This window comes from Narcine bancroftii, chromosome 8, assembly GCF_036971445.1.
Source record: "Narcine bancroftii isolate sNarBan1 chromosome 8, sNarBan1.hap1, whole genome shotgun sequence".
NCBI classification, from domain to species: Eukaryota; Metazoa; Chordata; class Chondrichthyes; order Torpediniformes; family Narcinidae; genus Narcine; species Narcine bancroftii.
The window spans coordinates 16,141,659-16,167,113 of NC_091476.1; the positions used below are offsets into that span (position 1 = coordinate 16,141,659).

A 25,455-nucleotide genomic window follows, 5' to 3' on the forward strand; every position below is an offset into this window, starting at 1 on the left:
TACAGTGAGGAAGTCTCACTGGCACTACCCTACTGCATTGCAAAGAGCGGGATTAATTCGTTTTCGTTACTTTTTTCCACCAACATGGTGTTGACTCCCACCAGGCAACAGTCACATTTCAAAGCCAGCATTATAATTGTAGAATGCTTCATACTGCCCTGACAGGCATCAACCTTCTTAAATGATCAGATATCAAGAGAAGAAAGCTCACCTTCAGTTTATTCAAGGTAGTGCCTATAACTATCAAGTAAGATTGGGAATTGAACTAATACTTCATACTCTTAACTACATGAGGCAGTTCACTGATTAATTTGGCAACTAATTATTCTTATTTTAGGATATCCTAGTGGCCAACGACCTCAACTATTTCAGTAGAATATGCAACTGATTGCAAGCAGTTTTACAAAATTGTTCTGTTACCTGGACACTCAATATTCAAAGATTTGAGCTGCTCCTCTGTAGGAATAAGAAATCCATCATCCAGGAGAACTTCCACGACCATTTCTCTGTAAATTATGAAGAAGATCATGTTACAATTTTAGTGTTCACTCAACATAGAGTATATGTTCCAGTCCAGAGACAAACAAACAATTTTAAAACAAGGGCCAGTGATATGTATATGTATAGTCAACTTTTCCACACTGAAATTACATGCCGTGCAATCTACTCAATTAACAAAATTATTACAATTTAATTCAAGTGCAGGTACTTCCTGACTTGCAACCTATGCTTCTTACATCCATCCGCACATACGGCTGAAAATTTGTTTAAAAATATAAAATTTATGTGGTTTATGTTGTATTTGACAAACTATAACCAAAGACTCGTGCATGCACACAGGAATCAAGATGGCTGCGCCCAGCCTACAGACCCCGGGACACCGACTAACAAGGCAAGTACACACATTTTGGCTCTTCCATGCCCTGTTTCCCTGTTATAGTTTGTCAAATACAACATAAACCTCATAAATTTTACATTTTTTCTTATATATTTTTTAAAAAATCACAAACATACAATTCCGACATACGTCCATTCCGAGATACGACCGATCCTTTGATATGAATTAAGGTCATAAGTCGAGGAATACCTGTAATTACTTTGTGAACAGATGCAGCATATTACAAGAATCAACAGTTTTCAACATTCTAAAATCAAGATTAAAAAGACATTTTTAAATCTTTAACTCATCAATTGATGAATGGGTTTGTAATAATTCACCTTAGTAGTCAAAACAGGATAAACGGAACATGAAAGAAAAAACTAAGGGCAAGTTAATTACAATGTTAATCCATTTGTTAAGCAACCTGAGTCCTGATATACTTCAATCATTCAAATAAAAATACTACGAAAATAAATGTAAGAAATACAAATACTTGCGATCTCAAGCAATCAGCAAATTCACTTAGCTGGCATCTACCAATCACCATAGGTGACAGATACCGGGGGTTTTACTGTATATTTATAAGAACATTGCAGTTGATGTGAACTTCATTAGTCCATGAGCTTATGATACCAAAGGAAAATTGGATCTAAAACTGGCTTGATAGGAGACTGTGGATGATTGGATGCCAGTGTACCTCACAGATCAATGCTTGAATCCTTGCTGTGCTTGTGATCGTTTAATATCTACCAAACAATTTAAACAAATTGAGATTTTAGATCCTATTTTAAGTAAATTTCGTGATATGTGGTGATAATTCTTACATTTACAAATTAAAAGTATAAAACTTAAATTCATGACCAAATATTTATTCCAAGCAAATTACCAACTTAATTGCTAAAATGACACTTCCCTTACTAAATAGACAGGCACCTGACGTCCCATATATTTAATTAAATGGATCTTTAAATAAGAATCAGTTTTTTTTCCAATTTATACGTCAGATGCAATGTAATTGGCTAACAAATTGGAACTTGAGATAACTAAACAATTTTCAAACAAAATTTCCCTTAACCATGAGTGAGTCAATCTTATGACAAGCAAAACCATTACTTTGCACATATTAATCTTTGACAATTTAAACTTTTACAAGTTCAGTGTTTTTAACCAGATTAAATTGTCAAAGATTAATATGTGCAAAGTAATGGTTTTGCTTGTCATAAGATTGACTCACTCATGGTTAAGGGAAATTTTGTTTGAAAATTGTTTAGTTATCTCAAGTTCCAATTTGTTAGCCAATTACATTGCATCTGACGTATAAATTGGAAAAAAAACTGATTCTTATTTAAAGATCCATTTAATTAAATATATGGGACGTCAGGTGCCTGTCTATTTAGTAAGGGAAGTGTCATTTTAGCAATTAAGTTGGTAATTTGCTTGGAATAAATATTTGGTCATGAATTTAAGTAGTCTACCATAAAACATACATCAAAACTAGTATTGAGGTATAAGTTTTCCTTTCCATTTCATCACACTGACATACAAAATGAAACATAATAAGGGGAATGCCATGACTAATCAAATGTAAAAATATGCACTTTAACTGCAAAAGAGTATTTAATATTAAGTGCTGGTGGTAAAATGATTCTTTAAAGATGAACTTAAAGTTACACACAGCAGCAAGTGTTACATTGTAGAAGAACTGGCTTTTAAAAGTCATCTTCCATAAAATTCAGGGAAAGGTCAAAATTTCATGTCAAATCAGTTCCCTAAAAATAGTTGTTCAGCTCATTTTTAAGTGTCAGATCATTTCTGAAGCCCCCACTTGTGCATCAAAACAACCAACCAAATTGAGATGATCAAAAGTAAGAAGTTTAAAAAAGCTGTAGATGCTGGTAACCAGAAACAAAAGCACAAAATGCTGGAATGCTGAATGAAGGAAGCACCATCTGCAGGCATTCCACATCCCAATCCTTTTATCAGAACTTGGAGTGAAGCATAGTTTAAATTTACAAATAAGGAAGGGGAGATTGGAGGAAATATCAAAGGAATATCTGATATCCCAGGTCAAATGTGCAGGGATAAGTTCTTAATGAAGTTAGCTGCTTGATAAAGGTATCAGCCAAACATCTTCAACAGCTTGTCCCTCAACCATCAGATATTCTCTTTGTCTTCACCAGCCACCCCGCCCCCCCCCCCCCCGCCCACCCCCAACTCTTCTGCAACTCAAAACCAACTTGTTTTCTCTCATGCAGAGTTTGGATAAAGGGTATTTAACCTGAAGCATCAAACTCTTCTTTCAATAGATGCTACCTAATCTGCTTGGTGACTCTAGCATTTTCAGTTAGTTTCAATTGAGCCAACTTCTGTTCCATTGCAGGATTTATCAACAATTTCAGAGATAGAGCATTAACCTGTTTAATTTTTACTACTTCAATGTCTTAAAATTTGATTTGTTTTTAAAGTACATAAACAATTGCACTTTTGCCATTTAACTAAGTGTTTTAAAAGACCATGAAAAGTACAGGAAAATACAGCTTCCAAATTAAATAAAAAGGTTCAAATGTTTGGAAGGTTAAGAATACACAGAATCAAATTTTCAATATTATCTGAAACTGATAATAAGAATCAAGAAATAGAGTACAATTATCCAAGAATAACTATAGAATCAAAAGTGGATCAGACAGGCCTCAAACCAATTTAGCCATTTAATTAGATTGTATTTGTACTAGACTTTGAACTAGTGCATTTTCTGTAGGTCAAAACGAGTTTTCCGTAGCCAATTATTTTAATTCCATCAATGACATGCCTGTCCTTCGCCTTCTCCATTGTCAAAGGGAGGCTAAAAATGAGGAACATATCACATTCCTCCTATTCAGCCTTAAGCTAACCATCAGATTTCACTGTTTCCATGTCTTCTTTACCTACTTCTGTTCTCATTTTTCCCCTCTCTTTCTCCCACGCCTCTTCCGCAGTCTCCTTCTTCCTCTCTTCACCTCTCACATCTTCTATCCTATCACCTCTGGGTTCCTTCCCTCGCTTCTTTCCTCCTTTATATATGTAATTCTACCTTTTCATCCAAGTCCTCATAAATGATTGAGTTGAAACAATGACTGAGCATCTTTACCCATGGATGCTGTCTGACTTACTGATTTCCTCCAGCAATTCCTTGTCTATTGTAGGTCTGCGTAGTTTCCAATCTCATTGTAAAGAAAAATGACTTATTTTTTTTCCCCCAAGAGCATCCAAGGTTTTACAAAAGTAAACATACTTCTGTTACGATGATATAATTTGGGGAAGTACCCGTCAAGGGCAACCTCTTATTGCACAATATCCAAGTTGGAAGGTGCATTTTACTTTAAAAAGTGACAACAATATAATTTGTCTTTATATCAACTTTAAAAAAAAATACCTGTTTTCCCAAGCATGCTTTTTAACTAGTGACAAAATCCATTCAACTTCAGATGGTAGGGTACTCCAAAGCTTCTGTGTTTTGGAAACCGATTTCTGTTCTGTCAAAACCTATTGAATAGGATCATAAAATTTCAGGTGTCCCATCATCAGTATGGAGTGAGATGAAAATCCTCAAAATAGCTGCTAATTGTTAGTTTAGGGAAGAAAATGTAGTGGTTTTCACTGGTTCTGTTAACCAACTCATTTCATTCACAACCAATGTCCATCAGATAGCATACAAAGTAAGGGCATTACCCACCTGCTTTAAAAATGGAAGTGAAGATAATGAAAAACCACAACAAATATGCTGTGGCCTTTATTCCAACTCAAGTGAAACTTGGAAAAATCTGGTCAAAAGCACCAAAAGTGCTGGAGGACCTCAGGAGGTCACGCAGCATCCATGGGAAGTAAAGGGAGATAACCAACATTTCGGGGCTGACCCCCTCTTCGAGGAATGAGCAAAAAGCAGGCAAGCTCAGGACTACAAAGGGTGAGGGAAGAAAGGGCAGGGCGTGGAACACACACCAACTAGTAAAGGACATAGATGGGAGGACAGGAGAGGAATTGATCCGGGTGCCTCTCCGAATGTCGAGCTAAAGGAGGCAGAGGGGGAAGAAAAGAGAAAGAGCATGCTAGAGGAAAGAAAACCAAGAGATAGGGAAAGGGGAAAGACAAGGTGGGGTGGGGGAGGGGAGGCTGCTAACGGAAACCAGATTAAAATCAACGTTAATGCCATCTGGTTGGAGGGTGCCCAGAGGGAATACGAGGTGCTATTCTTCCAATTTGCAGGGAGTCTCAGTCTGGCAGGGCAGGGCATGGGACCATTAACAGGGAACCAAGGTGGAATTTGAAATGGATCGCCATTTGGAGATCCCCACTAGGCACTGTCAGAGTGAAGTCACTCAACAAAGTATGACGACAGAGCTGATGGATCTACCAGGACAAATGGGTTTGTGGATTTTGGCTAGGAGTTAGAACAGTGCAGTGTTAGAAACAACAAGGTTAGATGCCATGGAAGGGAGATGTCCCGAAGTGATGAGTTCAGATGTACTGCACGAGGCTGTGGTTCAATGAGCTTTGGTGGGGTCCCAGTGAAGGAGTAGGAGGAGGTATTTGAGAGCTATTGTTTTGCTTCGGCCAGATAGAGGTCAGGCCACAACAGCAATTGATAGTAGTTTGATAAGTTTGTGTGGAAAATCTGGTGCCCCCATGGTCTTTGGAAGTACCTTTACCAGACAAGCAGATTTTCAGACAATTAAATATGAATTTCCCAACCTACTTTTATTTTGTGATTTTACATATTACACCGCAGGTTTATACATTTTCCAATGAACCCAGTGTATTTAAAGGAGCAGGAAATATACAAGCTCGCTGAACCTCGCACCAGATGCAAACTATCCACATCCCTGACCGCTAGTATTCCAGAACACAAGCCCAGGTTTAGATACATACACAGCCCACATCCCAGAATCCAAACCCAGCCACACACCTTTACATCGACATCCCTGGCTCACAATCTTAACTAATGAGTAATCCAGATTTTTTAATTAAAAAAAAATTATTGAGACATTCATCACAGTAACAAGCCATTTCAGCCCACGAGTCCATGCTGCCCAATTTACACCCAATTAACCTACACCCCCTGTACGTTTCAAATGGTGAGAGGAAATCTGAGACCCTGGAGAAAATCTACACAGACATGGGGAGGACGTACAAACTCCTTACAGACAGCGCAGGATTCAAACTCTGGTCCTGATCGCTGGGGCTGTAAAGGCGTTGCGCTGTTATGCCAACCATGCTGCCCAGACGCTGGACCCTGAATCCAAATGATCAAATGCAGGATAGATATGACTTTTGTCAGCAGTATTCTTTTTAATCAGAAATTATAAAAGGGAATGATCCTCATTGATTCTGGGTTTTTAAAACACCAATTCTTAATTCATGGCACAAAAAAAAGACAAAGCTTCTTTTGATAAAGCTCAACATTTTATTTGCCTCTCAAATTGTTCATTGTACTTGCATGTTATCTTGATTTCCATTCCTCAGAGAGCATACAACTTTCAATTACTCAGAATTTAAAACAGCACAGTAAAATTTCTACCAAAATAATTGACCTTGCCATTTTCCATCCTGGCTACAGCTTTCCAACCAAAATATGACCCCTTTATGCTTGCTTGGTTTTTAACCGATTTTACATATCTATTTCTCTGCACCAAAGTTCAACGAAAACAGGGTATCTCATTCTGTCATATCTCTGGGAATGACCACCAGGTCATTGCATATTCTAGTTGTTTTCTAAACATCTTGGGGATATTGACTTATCAAAGTACAGAAAATCTTGATAATCTTTGCAACTTCACTCAGCTGGTAGGCATGCTGACCCAAGTCTGCGGGTATGCGTTCCAGAACGCAACACTGTCAGAATTAAGGTCAACACTCCATTGTAGTTTAGTGCTGTACTATATGAGATGTTCAGCCTGTCTGTTTTTAAACAATTGTTCAGCTAAATATTCAAGAAACCATACCATTTGGAGAGTTTTCCCACTTTAATGAAAACAACCAAACTAATTATAGATCATATAGGTGTTGGCAGGTTCTTTCTTTAGTTACTGAGCTTGCTTCAGATATTAACGTTATGCCATGTAAACAAGCTTTCAATAGGCAAAAAAAAACAAAAAAACGAATCAAGCACTTAAAATGTCATTTAAGTGAAGCAAAGACACAACTTATTTCAGGTTTTAAAGTTTGTTTATTGAAACTGAATTAAAAATATAAATATTCAACTCGTATTATACCTGAAACTGTTCTTTCTCATAGGAGGTCAGTAGCGCTCTGACTTTATCTAGGGAAAAAAAACAAAGATAAACTTATATTTGGGAGATTTTTCTCTGATCAATAAAAGCTCTGCTTTCCTGCTTTCTGATTAAGTACTACACAGCTGCATCACCAATTGAAATTCTCAATTGGATTACATTCAAAATTTTACCCAAGAGCAGGAGAGCCCACCAATATCCATCCAAGAGTAATGCCTCCCTCAATTATGAATTGCATTCCCAACTTAATAAACCAGTATGAGAGGACAGCTAAGATGCCTGCAGAATCTCAGTTAAAAAAATATTTTCAAGACAGATCACAGAAACTGTGAGAAAAACATGGCTTTTTGGCTAACTGGTCTTATGCAACTCATGATTTGATTTGTCTGTAAGAAAATATGAATATTAAATTGTTAAAAATCAATTAAAATATCCAATATTTGCAAGTTAAGGCATGAAACCAAAATTACTTTGGTTTCATAAAATTCCCATTTTTCTCTGCAATCTAATTTATTCAATATTTTTTTTTTAAATTTTCGTTTGAGCACATTTATCCAGGTTCGAGAAGGTAATCACTACACACAATGATACCTTGCCCAAGGCTACTACAGGAATAGCAATTATCAAGTTATTTGGACTGTGGAAAACAGTGGATCAAAGGCAAATTCCATACTAGTCCTACACCCAAATGCTCGGCCATCACTTTGCAGTAATGCTCAGAGGAACGTTCCTGTTTAACTTTCTTCTTTGGTAGTCTAGGAAGGTAAAGCCCAGCTGCAGTTTCCCATGAGTCACCTACATTACTTGTATGATATCCATATCAATCAACATATTACAAGATCTTTTATGCTTCTGACATTGCATTAATAAACTAGAAACTGCAATACTACAGCAATAAGGCATGGCTCAGAATGGCCAGTCAACATATTCTGAAGGTGCAAAATAAATTTTAAAATACATCTTTTCAATTACATTAGTCAGCTGTCTTTGCACTTTTAATAAATTATTTTTTAAAACTTAAGACCAAGTAGTTGAATTTAATGGGTTTCCATTCAACAATTTGAAACATTAAGCCTCTCTCTAAAACAGCCATCTTACATATTCAGTTATTCAGCATAATTGAATAATAATTGCCCCAAATCAAGATTTTATTTTCATCTCCCCACACTGCATTGCATATCTTAAATCAAGCAATTAATTAGGAGGAGCTCAGTAGCTTAAGGAACAATCAATGCATTATTCGATTAAAAATACCAAAATATCCATAAATTATTTTCTAGATCACCTTTGATGCTCAAAATGTTTCAATGACAAAAATAGGAAAATGAGAGAAGTCCAAATCCTCACTTTCAAAGTCATAATCTGGCCAGCGTACATGGAATTAGAATCCCCGTGATGCACAAATTATTGAGATACAGATGTAAACTGAAATCACTGAGAAGGGTTTCAAGACTGTCCTAACACCATATCAATAAGAACCAACCACATAAAAAAACTGAGGGAACAGAACACTTGAGAAATATTTTTTTCCCCACAGAGCAATTAAATGTATTATGCAAAGTATTAAAAAAGTTGCACCTCTAATTAAATAATGAATCAGATATGAAACAAAGCAAAATAAATCTTGCAGACTTCAACATGAATTTAGAGAATTATTTCCAAAAAAGGTATCAACTTATCAAATGAAAATAGTGAAAATAAAAATCCAATTTAAGGAAATCTGATCAATTATAAATACAAGTTTTTTCATTACCAAAATAGATACCAAAATACATACCATACAACTCTTTCTGTTTCAGTTGCTCCTCTAATTGGACTTCTTCATCCTCCTCTTCCTGTGAGTCCAAGGCCCAACTATCCACAAGGTTATTTCCCATTTGTTGATTCCAGTATTGTTGTCGCAGCCACTCCAAAACAAATTCACAACCTTGAAGAAACAAATAAAAACTGAGCCAATTCAAAATATAGCACATAAACCAGGATATATGCAAATTTAAATCTTGAACTTTCATCTTGCTTTTAGGAAATACATTTGAAAATTATTGTTAAGCCTGACTTGGTTGATCAAAATCCCAGCACAAAATAATGCAGCCTCCAACAGCAAAACATAGGAATTGCAATAAGAAAAATACATGAAGAGGGAGATAAGTATTGAAATATTTAGGTTTTCCTACTATACCTTCAAAAAAAAAGTGACAGTTGTGATTCCATAGACAAATTCTCTAATACAGAACTATAAATAGATAATTTTCAACAAGCCTTGTGTAATTATGACTGGAATCAACATACAATGAGCCTTAGCCACCCCAATACCTTATGCAAAGCCCCTTTGTTCTACTTTACATAAATGTGAGGAATACCAAAAGTCCAAACTAACCAATCGAAGTGGCTCTCAACTTTCATTTTAGAATTCTTAACATTTACCAAAGATGTTAACTCCATCTTCAATACTGTCTAGCCTAATAACAATTAGATCTGCTTGCCTACAATTCTGGTCTTGGATCATGGCAGAATTTAATTATGCTATTGTTCATAACCATACCTTTTACTCCAAGGATCTCCTCATTCAGCCCAACCAAATCCTCATAAAATCCCCTCTGTAAATTGCTCTGCTTCAAAGTCATTCTTCCTTTCTGAAGAGACTCCTTAAACTTTCTTTGGATGTTGTATGACCTGCTGAGTTTCTAAGCACAATTGTGCAGTCTTGAAGATGACAATTAAAATGTTATGCCTATGCCAGATAAGATAATATTGCGCATGCTACAAAAGTCTTTTTGGAAGCAAGACTAGAAGTGACCCTGACAATTATGGTATGTTAGTTTGTACAAAGTTCATGAATAAAATGAATACAGTATTCACCAGGACATTAGTCATTTCTCTGAAATTATGAAATAAAAAGTCAACTTTATTAACAGCAACAGCTAAAATTCAATTTCATATGAACCACACTAAAGAATCGGATCTGGAGTTTGGGTTACTGATTGTTCGGAATGGACCTGGTGTGGCTGCAGAAGCTGCGGGAGCGCTGGAGGTAAATCCATGGGCACTCGGTGACTCTCTTTTGCTTCTCTTTCTCTAAATTCAAGAGGCGTTTCAGGCAATTTCTGCTGATGGTAAATCTATCAGCCTTCCAACAATTTTGTGTAATATGGCACTTTTTATTACTTGATAACAAATTGAATCTCGAAGTTACCTGCCCCTTCTTTTCAGCCACAGCCAATCTAGATTAAAACTTCATCTTGAAGGAATGCTCTTATTCAAGTGTAACTTGTGTTAGGTCTGCTTTGTTCATGAATGAGTGAGACAAACACCAGACTGAGTCGAAATCAGGGTTCTTTGTTCTTTATTACCGGATTGTAACACTTGCGACTAACAATGTTAGTCGGAGAATGCATTCTGCCGTTATCAGCAAAATGGTGATTTTTTATACCCTTGGATACATGCTTAGAACATCATCATATCATTACTTGTCCAATGACTAAAACTGTTGCTATCCTTTCCCTGCTAGCTTCCTGCCTCTCAATCCATCAATGTCTCTCTTATCTTGTAAGTACAAGGATGCATTCACATCTTGTTACAGCCCTGTACAGGGTAACTCCTTACACATTCCCATCTCATGATGTTTTACCTTACACTTGTCAGAATACATGTTATATGCTTGTCCTTTATTGTTCAAAATTTCCCATTTGCCTTAATAATGCACAATCATAAAACTTAATTGCTTAGGATCTAAGCACCGTGAATAAAATCAATCTGTGGCCATACTGATTTCCCTCAGAGATGATTGGAAGCTGCCATCTTGAACCACTGCAGTCCTTCTGATGGAAGTTACTCCCACAGTGCAGTTAAACAGGGATTTACAATATTTAGAGCCAACAATGGAGGACTTCAAAAAGATTTCTAATTCAGGATAATGTACACTTTAGAGGCAAACCTACGACTGGTATTCAGGCTTTCTTTCTCAGGTACTGTCAAGAGTACAAAAACAAGTATGGATTAGTATTGGGTTATAAAGTTAACGTTGATAAAAGGGAGGTGATGCCTATGGTAGATATGAATTATTCTCAGTGTAAAAGATTGATAAAATTTAAGTGGCAAAATGATGCAAACAAATGTTTAGGAATAAAAATTAATAGAAATACAAATAATTTGTTTAAGTTAAATTATTTACCATTATTAAAAAAGATGGAAGAAGACTTGAGAAGATGGAAGGATTTACCAATAACGCTAATAGGATGGGTGAATTGTATTAAAATGAATATTTTTCTGAGAATACAATATTTATTTCAATCATTATCCAAACTCAAAGTTTGAATAAAATGATACAAGAATTTATTTAGAAAGGCAAAATGTCAAGAGTTCACTTAAAAAAACTAAAGTGGAAATTTGATCAGGGTGGACTAAGATTACAAAATTTTAAGAATTATTTTAAAGCAGCTCAATTGAGATTCTTATCCTCCTGTTATCAAAGGGGGGAGAAAGCAGCTTGGGTTCAGATTGAAATGAATAACATTAGTGAATCTATCCCAGAACAAATTTTTATACAAATGGAATAGTGAGTTGTTTAAAGGGACCAAGGAATATGGAATTCATATGGAGAGAGGACTTAAAAACTATCAATCACCAAAAAACGTTGTTTAAAAAAAATCAACTTCTTCCTTTTATTCTGATTAATTCTTTATTTGATAATTGGTATGGTAAAGATATACAGAGAATAAAAGATTGTTCCTTAGGATTATTCTTTTTAACTTTTGAACAATTAAAAGACGAATATAATATACAAAATAATACAATCTTTGCATACTATCAGTTAAAATTGTATTTAAAAAAGAAATTGGGAACAGATTTGAGGCTTCCAAAACAAAATCAATTTGAAGATACAACAACAGATACATTTATGGTCAAGAAATTTACTACTAACATGCATATAAAATTACAAGAAACTACAAAGAAAAAAGATACAAATCAAAAATGCGATGGGAGAAAGATTTAAACATACAAATTCAAGAGGAAATGTGGTCAAAACTGTGTCAAGAAAGTGTTACAAATAGAGTTAATGCCAGATACCAAATGGTCCAATATAATTTTCTCCATCAATTATAAAATTAAATGGACTTGATTCTAATGATTCCAATAAGTGTTTTCAATGTACAAAAGAAATAGGGACTTTTTTTTTTTTTTTTTTTACATGTGGTGTGGTATGGTCTTGTGATAAAGTGAAAAAGCTTTGGAACAATTTGAGTGTTTTATTTGGACAAATTATGAAGATAAAGATACAAAAGGATCCAAGAATATTTTTACTTGGAAATATATATGAAAAGGGTGTAAAGTTGACATTGGATAAATGTCAAAAGAAATTTTTAATGTAATGATTGTGAAGAAATGTACAGCAATAACATGGAAAACTGAAAATGTAGTATCATTAAGTAGATGGCATAGTGAAATGCAAAATTGTATACCTTTAGAAAAAAATAACAGTTTAAGGAATAGAGTTTAAATTTTTTATAATATTTGGAAACCATATATGGATCTTATGAATACATTTCCATCCACTTTTTCCACCTTACACACCCCTCTCAATTAGAGACTTCAATGAATATGTATATGCTAACAATATTACATATGTAGCAATAGGTGTTCTTTCCTTTTTTCTTTCTTTTGGGAGGGAGGAGGGTTGAGGAGAAAAATTTAAAAGCCCTTTTTATAGTACCATTCATGTCTATTTATACCTCTAAGAACAGAAAAAATTGCCATTCATTAATATGTTTCACCACAACATCCATCACGATTTCTCTCCTCCCCCCCAGGAAATCAAGATCTTTGCCCCATTTTTGTGCATTGATGTTCAAACGCTGCCTCTTTAGCCATTTCCGAGGCCCACTCCTGAAATGATAGTCCCCCAAATTCTTCCAACCTCTAAATATAATTTGTCTTCCTACCATTATACTTGTCTGAATCCAATTTTGAGAGTATTTATCCCCAAATAACCCAAGTCTATCTCTCAAGACAAAGAACCTGGAGGAAAAAGGAATTGGAATACTTGAAACTTCAACAATATACTTTTGTATCATAATCCAAAATTCTTGAAGTCTGAGACAAGACCAAAGCACATGTACCAAATCCTGTTTATCCACCTTGCAGCGCCTGCATTCAGGGGTATTTTTCAACCCTAATCTATATCACCTTGTTGAAGTCCAATAAAAATGGTGCAGAATCTTAAACTGATTTAGGTGCATTCTCAGGTCTCTTGACATTATTTTATATTTTTACAAATTTTGTCCCATTCTTCCACCTCAAAAACCAGACTCAGGTCTACTTCCCATGCTCTTTTAAGACCCAACAGGAATTTACCCCCTGAGATTTGTGTTCAGGCTGAATTTTTTTTTTTTTTTTTTTTTTTTTTTTTTAAAAAGGAGACTTTGTGATCTTTACCATATGCAGTCAGTACAGTAGTCAGTATCTAGCAACTTGGAGTTGCTGTGTAGAACCAAAAGATATGCACAGCACATGACGCAAAAATAGTGACCTAGAAATATAATACTGTTGGATTAGTTGATTAAAAGATTTTAAACTGTCACCACTATAAAGGTCTCCAATTTAATTATACCTTTCCCTTGCCATTCCCTCCACAACTTTGGATTCATGCAAATGCTTGAGGCTCCATTCAAATAGGAATTTAATTTAAATAATCTGGCTACCTTATTCCAGAACAAATGCATACATGATATCATTGGGTGAGATCTTGCCTCAGGAGCTAACTTGATAGACCAGCATTGTAATGGAGGGATAGGAGAAAGAGCAGAGCATTTGATATGATACAAAGGAGGCACTCTCTCTGGAGGGAGAGACCAATATGCTAAATGCTAAAGAGTAAAAACATAATAATAGTACATTAACTGAGGCAAAAGTAAGGCCCCCCCCCCCCCACCCCCCAACTTCAACTGTAATTCATAAAGTTTCAAGCATGGGTGTTTACCATTCCAAATAAAAGTGTTAAATATTAGATTGTACTGATATTTCAGCCAAGTTAATTCTCTCAAGTCTTTGGATAACAGCTGCTGCTTCAATTTTGTCTCTCCCTTTGATTTTTTTTCTAAATTTGTAATTTTCTGATTAATAACATATCTGTAAGAAAACAGAATAAAGATTCAAATATTAATTTCCAAAAGACATGGGACCCATTTATGGACTATTATCATAATGTAAAGAATTTGTGTTGTTCTGAAGCTTTGGTATTGTGCTGTCCATCTCCAGGTTGTTGTCACTGGATTCCTATGTATTAGCTTTTAACCTTGCATAGTGGTAGGGGTTCTGACTTATAGCTTTTAGTTTTTGTTCTTTTTTTGAATTTTACAATACAATGTATAACTGTACTGTTCAGTTGTACAAAATGTTAACTTCAATAAAAATATTTTTAAAAGAAAAAAAACTTAAGATCATCCTTAGTCTCTATTCTTAGCTTGGCTGGTAAAGCAGCAAGGCTCACATTCCACCCCCCGAAGCATCTTCTTACATTCTTTAAATTTTCCTCATTTTATTTGTGTGGGTCTGGAGAAGTCTGGAAATATTGTCCCAGAAAAACTGCCCTTGACCCTCACTGCCTGCAGCACAAATCTTGATCGGATGATCTGAGAAATCTTGCTATGACAGGCCAAGTCCTATCTCCGGTACTGGGTAAAGGTCCCAGTGCTCTGTGTGCATGTTCTATTTCCAGCTTTCTCTCCCGATCACCAACAAGCTCGGAGATCAGTTTATCCATGAACTCAATGACATCCTGTTCCTCCTTTCCCTCTGGAATGCCGATGAATCGAAGATTGTTGCACTGATTACAGTTCTCCAAATCTTCCAATTTATTTGTTAGCTGTTCAATATCCACTTTGGTAGCCAATGGGTTAACTACTCGTTCACTGCCCACCACTTCTAGATAGTGAACCCACTTCTCAATCTCTGCAAGCCTATCCATCAGCGATGACAGCTTGGACTTCACACTTACCTTATAGAACAGCGTACAACTTCAAGTCCTATCAGGTCATCCAGGATTCTTCCCCCCCCTCCCCACAAAGATGCCAACCTCCTGCTGCACTCCCCCAGCTGATGACCCTCTGAAATTTTGATCCAAGGCCTCCTGCCCTGAGCACTGCAACCTCAAAGTCTCATTATCTCCAGAAGCCATCACCTCAAGTTGGTTTGACATCTTATACAAACAGTAACATTTTGAAGTTGCAACCATAATAAAACAGACTGCTACGGTGAATTTTTAAAGGAATATTATAGACCACCAGTGTGGAGCATTGTTCTAAGCCATTGTGTCACATGAATTAATACCAATATTCAGCAAATAAAAGAAAACTGATTTTATTACCTTTCCTGCACCACGCTAATGTGGGAAGACTCCTATGAGTTAGTTCATGTCGTAGATTTACTATCCATTCAGGTATATTCATCTAAATAGAAAGAGGAAAAAAAAACAATTTTCTGCAACTATTGATTTATAGGGTACAAGTTATCAGGAGTGAAGAAACATGGGTTGTTTTCTCTAGAGCATAGGAGGCTGAGAGGCAACCAAATACAAATGTACAAAATGAGAGGCATGGATCAGGTGGGCAATCAGAATATTTTCCTCAGGGTAAAAGCATCACACACTGGAGGACATGTGTTTAACATGAGGGGTAGAAAGTTTAAGGGTGGTGCATGGGGCAAACATTTTACAGAATTATAGGTGCCTGAAAAAGGCTGCAAGGGGGAACATGGAAGCAGAATCAATCATAGCATTTAAGAGGTTTCCAGTCAAATCATGAACATGAAGGAGATAGAGGGATATCCATCTAGTACAAGCAATAGAGTTTTAGTTTGATTTGACATCATGGTCAGCCTAGTTGTCTGTTCTGAGGGGCCTGTTCGTGCACTCTACTGTTTGATGTTAACTTCATCCAGCTTCATCAGCCTGTCTGTTAAATTAAAAACAAATATTGTGTACTTTGAATGTCCATGATGGACTGAATCTTTCCAAAATATTATTAACTTGAAGCTGCATTTCATTACTCAGAGTACAATTTAATATAAACATATTAGAAAAGGGATGTCAACACTTTGCACCACCCTGTTCTTATATTACTAAATATTATAGCACTGGGATCAGGGCATATTTTAGACTGCTCTTGCGAGTCCTTGATCTTGTGTGAAATTCTACAAACAGTGGGTCTAGGGGAAAAAAAATTAAATTCAAAAGCAGATCTAAATTTTATCTGAAGGTATGAAGTATCAAACAATACATGAAAAACTGATTCACAATGGTCTTGTGTTACACAGCCATAAAGATCAGAACAGCGCAAGTTTAATCAAACTCCAAGGGCAGAGTTGGGCAACTGTATAACTCCCATAAACTACAGAATCAATCATGCCCTGAAAGGACATCCATAATATATTGAAGAAAATGGAGTCTCAAGATCACAGTGGTCAAGTTTGGCTTGTCCCTTCCTTCCCATGAATCTGCGTTGCCCAAATACACCAATAAACCTACAAATCCCATACATTTTTGGAGAGCAGGAAGAACCTGAAGCACCCAGAGGGAACCCACAGACACAGGGAGAATGTATAAACTCCTTACATAGAACACTGGACTCAAACCCAGGTCACTGGTACTTTTATAGCATTGCGCTAACCATGCACTAACCAAATAGACTTCCACACAAGATCAAGGACTTGAAAGAGATATAACCAACTTTGCATGGTCACCACTGCTTTAATCTTTACTAATACAAGAACAGGATGGTGCAATGAGTTGGTATCTCTATTGTGATATATAAAATCATTGAACAGCCATGTCAGTGATAGATGGTTCTCCCTTCCCAATATAGAAATTCTGAACCTTCTCATAAGTGAATTCCTTCAAGTTAAGGATTTTTGTTACAAATTGAGGACTCTCCAAATAACCTTTCATGCACAATGTGAAAGACCATCACATTACAAACACTAATTGATGCATGGGTATTCCAAATGACCTTTCAGGTCAACTTCACCAGTTTCCACCTCAAGATAGATGAAAAGCAGAACAGGCAAAAAAAATCTTGTCAAAGGATAGGACATCTATGTGGGAAGTGGACAGGCCAAAGCAAAAAAAAAGACACAAATAGAAATGAACCTATACAAGAAAACATGTGGGTCGAGAACCAGAGTACGAGGACTAGAAAAACAAGTAGAGTAGCACATATTAATGCTGTTACTTTACAGAATTGAATAAAAAGACATTTTTAAGCCACCTTGACACAAGATCAATAGCACTAAACATTTATTGTATAGCATTCAACACTATAATGGTGGCACTCTAATCATTCATGTTCAAAAAAATTGTCACTTCAAAAAATGCCATTTTATTGAACATTGAATCAAATGCACTATTTTTCACACAATTGAAACACCAGGATTTATAGAATTATGGAAGATTTAACAACTGAATACCAATTTGTTCTTTCCACTGACAAACAGACACAGATGCACACAGAGTCACTTGACAATGAACAGGAAAGGAACATTTTGATTTTTGTTCTCTTTCCTTTCCAATCCAGGACTCTAGCTACAATAACAGGCCCAAGAGAGAGAAAAATAACAATGAAAAACAAGTATACATGGCTTACCTCATTTGCCAAACGTATTATTGGCACAACGATTCTTTTCTGTTTCCTTTCAGTAATCAGATTAACAAATCTACAAAATTAAATGTCTAATTCAGTTAACAGTTCTAAATAATTAGTAAAGATTTAATAAATTGCACTGTAATTATACAAATATAGAGACATTGAAGCAATTATCACAAAATAAAGTAGAATTGTATAATTGTCACTCTCCTGAGCTCACCTTTAATTTAAGCTGATTACACTGGACAATAAAGATTTTGCTTCATGAACACTTCTGGGTGTATTTTATGGATTTTTGGCTGCTCATCACAATATCACCTTAAAATTTTTCTATCACATACTGTTTTTAAGAAACATCTCATTTTTGTGATTTCCGGTCATATTTTAAGTCTACTTCAAACAGACAAAACCATGAAGTGCAACATTTCATTGAAAATAAATCTTCTTGATTTGCACTTGGACTTCTTCCCTGGTGATCTTGGTGCAGTCAGTGACGAACATTGCAACCATGGAAAAGCAGTATCAGGGCAACTGGAATCCATCAATGCTGGCCAACTATTGTTGGACACTTACACAAAAGGCATCAGATGCTGAGTACAACTAACGCAATTGAACTAACGCAATGTGGACAGCATCATTATGCAATTAAACATGCTAAATTCAATAAAAGTTAAAATTTTTCCAACTTCCTACGAAATACTGAAAATCTGAAATTATCTTTATTCATCTTGAAGTTGTACATCATATTCCAGATTTTTCATGAAGCAAAAACTTTGAAAAATGTTGTCCAGTTTAATTTGCCAGTTAATTGCAATGCTGCAGCTAAAAAAAAAACATTCCTTATACTCAAACATTTAGGACTTATTTGTATTCCAAGTCAACCAGTAGCTACCTTAAGACAGTAACGAGATCCAGTTACAAAAGCTCACTAGTGAATATCTATTCACCATGTGCCATTTAAGCTTTGTTTGTTCTTCATTTTACACACCAAGTTAACTCCCAGATCCTGACATTGTTGGCTCAAACAGATGTCTCAACCAGTTAGGAACAGTCAAGAACATTTACAAATGTGTAATTTTAAAAACAATACACAAGTACTACAGCAAACTCTGAACTTTTTAGTATTTTATGACATCCACATAAATCTTCATTTGGGACATCAACCTTCAATAGAAAGTTTTATCAAACAAGGAAAAAAACAGGTTAGAGCTAGATAAAATAGGGGAGAAGGTACCAGAACATATACTTTATAAGTGGGATGAAAAACTGGTGCAATATAAAAATTCACCAGTACTGCACCATCTGCTCAACATTTGGAAGTAGATTCATGTAGAAAGGAAAAAGAACAAATTACCAACTACCAAAATTATTATTGACACAAAATCAACTAATCCCTTTCACAATAGATAACCTTTCCTTTAGAGAATGGGAGAGAAAAGAGATCAAAAGAATAGAAAATTGTTTTTTGGGAAATAATTTATTATCTTTTGAACAAATGAAGTACAAATATGGAATAACTCACGGCACAATGTTTGCATATCACCAACTGAAAACCTACTTAAAGGACAAATTGGGAAGCAGGCTGAGGTTACCAGAAGGAAGCAGCTTTGAATATGTGATTACAGACACAATGATAATTGAAAAGATTTATAATGAACATGTACATCAAACTGCAAGAGAAAGAGAATGATGAAATAAGCTGTAATCCCAAACAAAAGTGGGAACAAGATCTAAACATAAAGATAAAAAATGAAATATGGGAAAAGCTATACTCTGGAACTATGAGAAATACAATAAACATGATACAATATGATTGGTTACACAGGCTATATATCACACTCCAATAGTTTAATAAATGGGACCCAACAGTATCAGATAGAGGTTTTCGCTGCAATTTGTACATGTGAGAAAGTGGAAAGGTTTTGGGAAGATCTAAATCAGGTATTATATAAAATCACAAAAAGCAACATACCAAAAAATCCAGAGATCTTTCTTCTAAGTAATATAATAAGTAAAGAATTAGGCCTCAAACTGGATGAAGCACAAAAAAGATTTATTATGATAGCCTTAGCTGTAGCAAAAAAATGTATAATGTCAACCTGGAAATCAGAGTACAGCAATGGTACATGGAAATGAATGAATGTATTCCATTGGAAAAAATAACATAATTAAAAAAAATAAAGTCACGTTATTCAAACAAATTTGGGAACCGTACATGGAACACAACAGAGAGGGCCTACCGCAGACCTCCACCCCCTAAAATGATAGAATGAGAAGACGACGAAATGAACTGACCCAGTGTGTAAAAGTAGATGACACAATTTTCTTGTTTATTTTCATTGTGTGACACTGTGTTTATTCAAGAGGGAAATGTTTGCGTGTATTTTGGTTAATATGGTTTATAGTGTGAAAAATAATTTAAAAAAAACCTTCAATAGAAAGTTCAAATCAATAGGAAGTAATAAAATTGAACCCCATGGAAAGAAACAAGGCACAGCAGAAAAGGAAGCGAAATGAAATATACGGAAAAACCAAATCACCTGACAAGAGCAAGCCCATACGAGAGGACAAGTTCATTTGTTGCAGTTTCCCCGGCATCGTCGTGAAGTTTGCAATGAATTAGGCTTGCAGTGCACTCCACAGCCAGTGGAGTACTATTGCCGTACCTACAACAAGAAAAACAAAGTGAACTTGAACAAAGTATCAAAGCATAACACAATCAATACAGGACCATGAAGCTATTTTGGAAACAGAGCCACAATGGCCCAAAAGATTTGTAATACATCTTTACCTCCTATAGATGCTTCAAGACCAGCTGAGTTCCTCCAACATTTCATAGTGTTAGCAGACACTCAATACAAATTTACATCCATGACACCTCTGACATCTTATGCCACATCTGAGTTTTGTTTCAGTGCTCAACTGGTTTATTTTCACTATGGACAGCCAAATCTTATGCACCTCTACTCAACACTAATTGGCCTGTGAGGTGAGCTCTGCGGTCTTCTTCAGAGGAGGTTGCTGCCCACCGAACTGTGAGGCGCCAAGATGCACAGTTTGAGGAGATATCAGCCCACTGGCGTTGATCAACGTGGCAGACACCAAGAGATTTCTTTAGGCAGTCCTTGTACCTCTTCTTTGGTGCACCTCTGTCACGATGGCCAGTGGAGAGCTCGCCATATAACACGATCTTGGGAAGGCGATGGTCCTCCATTCTGGAGACGTGACCTACCCAGCGCAGTTGGATCTTCAGCAGCGTGGATTCGATGCTGTCAGCCTCTGCCATCTCAAGAACTTCGATGTTGGAGATGAAGTCGCTCCAATGAATGTTGAGGATGGAGTGGAGACAACGCTGGTGGAAGCGTTCTAGGAGCCGTAGATGATGCCGGTAGAGGACCCATGATTCGGAGCCGAACAGGAGTGCGAGTATGGCTCTGTATACGCTAATCTTTGTGAGGTTTTTCAGTTGTTTGTTTTTCCCAGACTCTTTTGTGTAGTCTTCCAAAGGCGCTATTTGCCTTGGCGAGTCTGTTGTCTATCTCGTTGTCGATCCTTGCATCTGATGAAATGGTGTAGCCGCGATAGGTAAACTGGTTGACCGTTTTGAGTTTTGTGTGCCCGATGGAGATGTGGGGGGGCTGGTAGTCATGGTGGGGAGCTGGCTGATGGAGGACCTCAGTTTTCTTCAGGCTGATTTCCAGGCAAACATTTTGGCAGTTTCCGCAAAACAGGACGTCAAGCGCTGAAGAGCTGGCTCTGAATGGGCAACTAAAGCGGCATCGTCTGCAAAGAGTAGTTCACGGACAAGTTGCTCTTGTGTCTTGGTGTGAGCTTGCAGGCGCCTCAGATTGAAGAGACTGCCATCCATGCGGTACCGGATGTAAACAGCGTCTTCATTGTTGAGGTCTTTCATGGCTTGTTTCAGCATCATGCTGAAGAAGATTGAAAAGAGGGTTGGTGCGAGAACACAACCTTGATTCACGCCATTGTTAATGGAGAAGGGTTCAGAGAGCTCATTGCTGTATCTGACCTGACCTTGTTGGTTTTCGTGCAGTTGGATAACCATGTTGAGGAACTTTGGGGGGCATCTGAGGCGCTCTTCCAATCTCTTTTCAGTGACAACCGCTCAGTCCAAGAATCCGCCCTGCTCCAGCTCCCTCAACAGCCCTTAAGGCTAGAGCTGGATGAGGTCATCACCCGGAAAGAGACATATAAGGCAATTGAACAACTGAAAAGTGGCAAAGCAGCAGGTATGGATGGAATCCCCCCCAGAGGTCTAGAAGGCTGGTGGCAAAACTCTGCATGCTAAACTGCATTGGTTTTTCAAGCTCTGCTGGGACCAAGGAAAGCTGCCTCAGGACCTTTGTGATGCCATCATCATTACCCTGTACAAAAACAAAGGCGAGAAATCAGACTGCTCAAACTACAGGGGAATCACGCTGCTCTCCATTGCAGGCAAAATCTTCGCTAGGATTCTCCTAAATAGAATAATACCTAGTGTCGCCGAAAATGTTCTCCCAGAATCACAGTGTGGCTTTCGCGCAAACAGAGGAACTACTGACATGGTCTTTGCCCTCAGACAGCTTTTCCTCTAACTCCATTTGTGATCACCAAATCAGAATTTGTCATGAACAGGTCATGAAATTCAGTGTTTTGCAGCAGCATCGTAATGCAAACATTCATATTATAACCATCTTACAACAGAATTTAAAAAAATTAAAATAATAGTGCACGTAAAGTAAGGCAATATCTCTGTTTCATTGGTTATTCAGGAATCTGATGGCAGCAGGGAAGAAGCCGTCCCTTGTGCTGTTTAGTGCTCGTCTTTAAGCTCCTGTACCTTTTTCCGGACAGTAGCAGAGTGAAGAGGGTATGGCCTGGGTGGTGAGGGTCTTTGAGGTTAGAAGTTGCTTTTTTTTTTAAAAAGACACTGCCTAATGTAGATGCCCTCAATGGAGTGATGTCTGGTGCCTGTGATGTCACAGGCTGAATTAACAACCTTCTGGAGTTTATTCTTGTTCTGACAGTTGGCACCTCCATACCAGGCAGAGATGCAACCAGCCAGAATGCTCTCCATGGTACACCTGTAGAAGTTTACAAGAGTTTTCAGTGACATACCAAATCTCCCCAAACACCTCACAAAGTATAGCAGTTGGCGAGCCTTCTTTGTGATTATATCAACACGGAGGCTCCAGGACAGATCCTTGGAGATGTTGACACCCAGGAATTTGAAGTTCTTGGCGCTCTCCACTGACTCCTCGACAAGGACTGAGTCATGTTCCCCTGATTTCATCCGGAAATCCACAATCCTCTCCTTGGTTTTGCTGACGTTGAGCGCAAGGTTGATGTTGCACCATTCAACGAGCTGATCTCTCTCCCTCCTGTGTGCTTCCTCATTGCCATTTGTTAATCTGCTGACAACTGTGGTGTCATCGGCAAACTTGCAGATAGCATTGGAATTGTGCCTTGCCACCCAGTCATGGTTGTATAAGGAGGCTAAGCATCAAAAAGGTACAGTTATACAAACTCAAGGATCTTCACCTTATCTGGAGAGACACTGTTTCATCAGGTTGTATATGCACAATCAGATGATAATGAACTCAGACATGTAAATCATTGATTAAATCCCACTCATGGTCCCCCCAGTCACTTTTTCTTTCCAGGTACAATGATGACCATCAGTAGAGGTTCATCACCTCCTATGCTGTCAAATTACATCACAAACTGACATTCTACCCCCCCCCCATACAAATCAATGGAGGGTTCACTATGGATGGAGAAAGCAGCAACACATCTCCACGAACTTCTCCCCTCCCTACTCTCGCCCCCATACGAATCAATGGTGGGTTCACTATGGATGGAGAAAGCAGCAACACATCTCCCCCAGCCCCCTCTCCCCCAGCCCCCTCTCCCCCAGCCCCCTCTCCCCCAGCCCCCTCTCCCCCAGCCCCCTCTCCCCCAGCCCCCTCTCCCCCAGCCCCCTCTCCCCCAGCCCCCTCTCCCCCAGCCCCCTCTCCCCCAGCCCCCTCTCCCCCAGCCCCCTCTCCCCCAGCCCCCTCTCCCCCAGCCCCCTCTCCCCCAGCCCCCTCTCCCCCAGCCCCCTCTCCCCCAGCCCCCTCTCCCCCAGCCCCCTCTCCCCCAGCCCCCTCTCCCCCAGCCCCCTCTCCCCCAGCCCCCTCTCCCCCAGCCCCCTCTCCCCCAGCCCCCTCTCCCCCAGCCCCCTCTCCCCCAGCCCCCTCTCCCCCAGCCCCCTCTCCCCCAGCCCCCTCTCCCCCAGCCCCCTCTCCCCCAGCCCCCTCTCCCCCAGCCCCCTCTCCCCCAGCCCCCTCTCCCCCAGCCCCCTCTCCCCCAGCCCCCTCTCCCCCAGCCCCCTCTCCCCCAGCCCCCTCTCCCCCAGCCCCCTCTCCCCCAGCCCCCTCTCCCCCAGCCCCCTCTCCCCCAGCCCCCTCTCCCCCAGCCCCCTCTCCCCCAGCCCCCTCTCCCCCAGCCCCCTCTCCCCCAGCCCCCTCTCCCCCAGCCCCCTCTCCCCCAGCCCCCTCTCCCCCAGCCCCCTCTCCCCCAGCCCCCTCTCCCCCAGCCCCCTCTCCCCCAGCCCCCTCTCCCCCAGCCCCCTCTCCCCCAGCCCCCTCTCCCCCAGCCCCCTCTCCCCCAGCCCCCTCTCCCCCAGCCCCCTCTCCCCCAGCCCCCTCTCCCCCAGCCCCCTCTCCCCCAGCCCCCTCTCCCCCAGCCCCCTCTCCCCCAGCCCCCTCTCCCCCAGCCCCCTCTCCCCCAGCCCCCTCTCCCCCAGCCCCCTCTCCCCCAGCCCCCTCTCCCCCAGCCCCCTCTCCCCCAGCCCCCTCTCCCCCAGCCCCCTCTCCCCCAGCCCCCTCTCCCCCAGCCCCCTCTCCCCCAGCCCCCTCTCCCCCAGCCCCCTCTCCCCCAGCCCCCTCTCCCCCAGCCCCCTCTCCCCCAGCCCCCTCTCCCCCCGTCCCTTTGAGCAAATTGTCGCCCCAACACCCACCTGCTCTTCCAAGCGGAGATCCTGTCCACCGCGTACCACTGCAGCTTGTTGTCGCCGGAGTACAGGTACTCGATCACCTGGTCCCACTCGGCCCGATTCAGCCAGGCCACCACATGCTCGCCTCTCCCTCCACCGCTCTTGCCTCGCACTCCCATGGCAGCGGCCGTCCCTCCGAGTGCGCTGGGGCTGAGGCTGGCGCTGGCGCATGCGCGGCGGCGGCGATCGTCGCATCGAGATGGACAGGAGTCTCGAGCTATCAGCGCTTGCCCAGCCCTGAGCTCCGCCCACACAAGGCCCTCTCTCACCAATGACAACGAAGCAGGCGGGAAGAGGCCAACGCCGGACCGTGAGCCAGATGATTGGACGGTGAGTGTGCAACGGTAATGCGTTCCGATGTGAACACGCTCCCCACTGACGGAAGATTCCGGGATGTGAAAATACTTTGATAGGAAAGTCCTTTGAAACAAAAGACCCTTGAGTTAAAATCCTATGTCAGTGGTTCTGAACCTTTTTTCTTTCCACTCACATCCCACTTTAAGTAATCCCTATGCCATAGGTGCTCTGTGATTAGAAAGGGATTGCTTAAGGTGGTATGTGGGTGGAAAGAAAAAGTTTGAAAACCACTGTTTTAATTGTACCTCATTGACTCGTTATGTGCACGGTTTCATAACTCTA

The 25,455-nt window shown here is 39.4% G+C and overlaps 1 protein-coding gene across 1 annotated transcript in view; it reads right to left on the reverse strand.

Moving 5' to 3' along the window:
* las1l (LAS1 like ribosome biogenesis factor) overlaps positions 1–25,213 on the reverse strand; it is a 37,615-nt gene extending 12,402 nt beyond the window's left edge. Inside the window, exons 1-8 of the mRNA XM_069892967.1 lie at positions 24,781–25,213; positions 20,321–20,446; positions 17,781–17,850; positions 15,509–15,590; positions 8,924–9,073; positions 7,129–7,175; positions 4,293–4,402; positions 421–506 (exon numbers count right to left, since the gene is read on the reverse strand). Of these exons, the coding sequence (XP_069749068.1) occupies positions 421–506; positions 4,293–4,402; positions 7,129–7,175; positions 8,924–9,073; positions 15,509–15,590; positions 17,781–17,850; positions 20,321–20,446; positions 24,781–24,935 (826 nt within the window). The 5' untranslated portion in view covers positions 24,936–25,213. The remainder of the gene's footprint in view (positions 1–420; positions 507–4,292; positions 4,403–7,128; positions 7,176–8,923; positions 9,074–15,508; positions 15,591–17,780; positions 17,851–20,320; positions 20,447–24,780) is intronic.
* Positions 25,214–25,455: the final 242 nt, after the last annotated feature.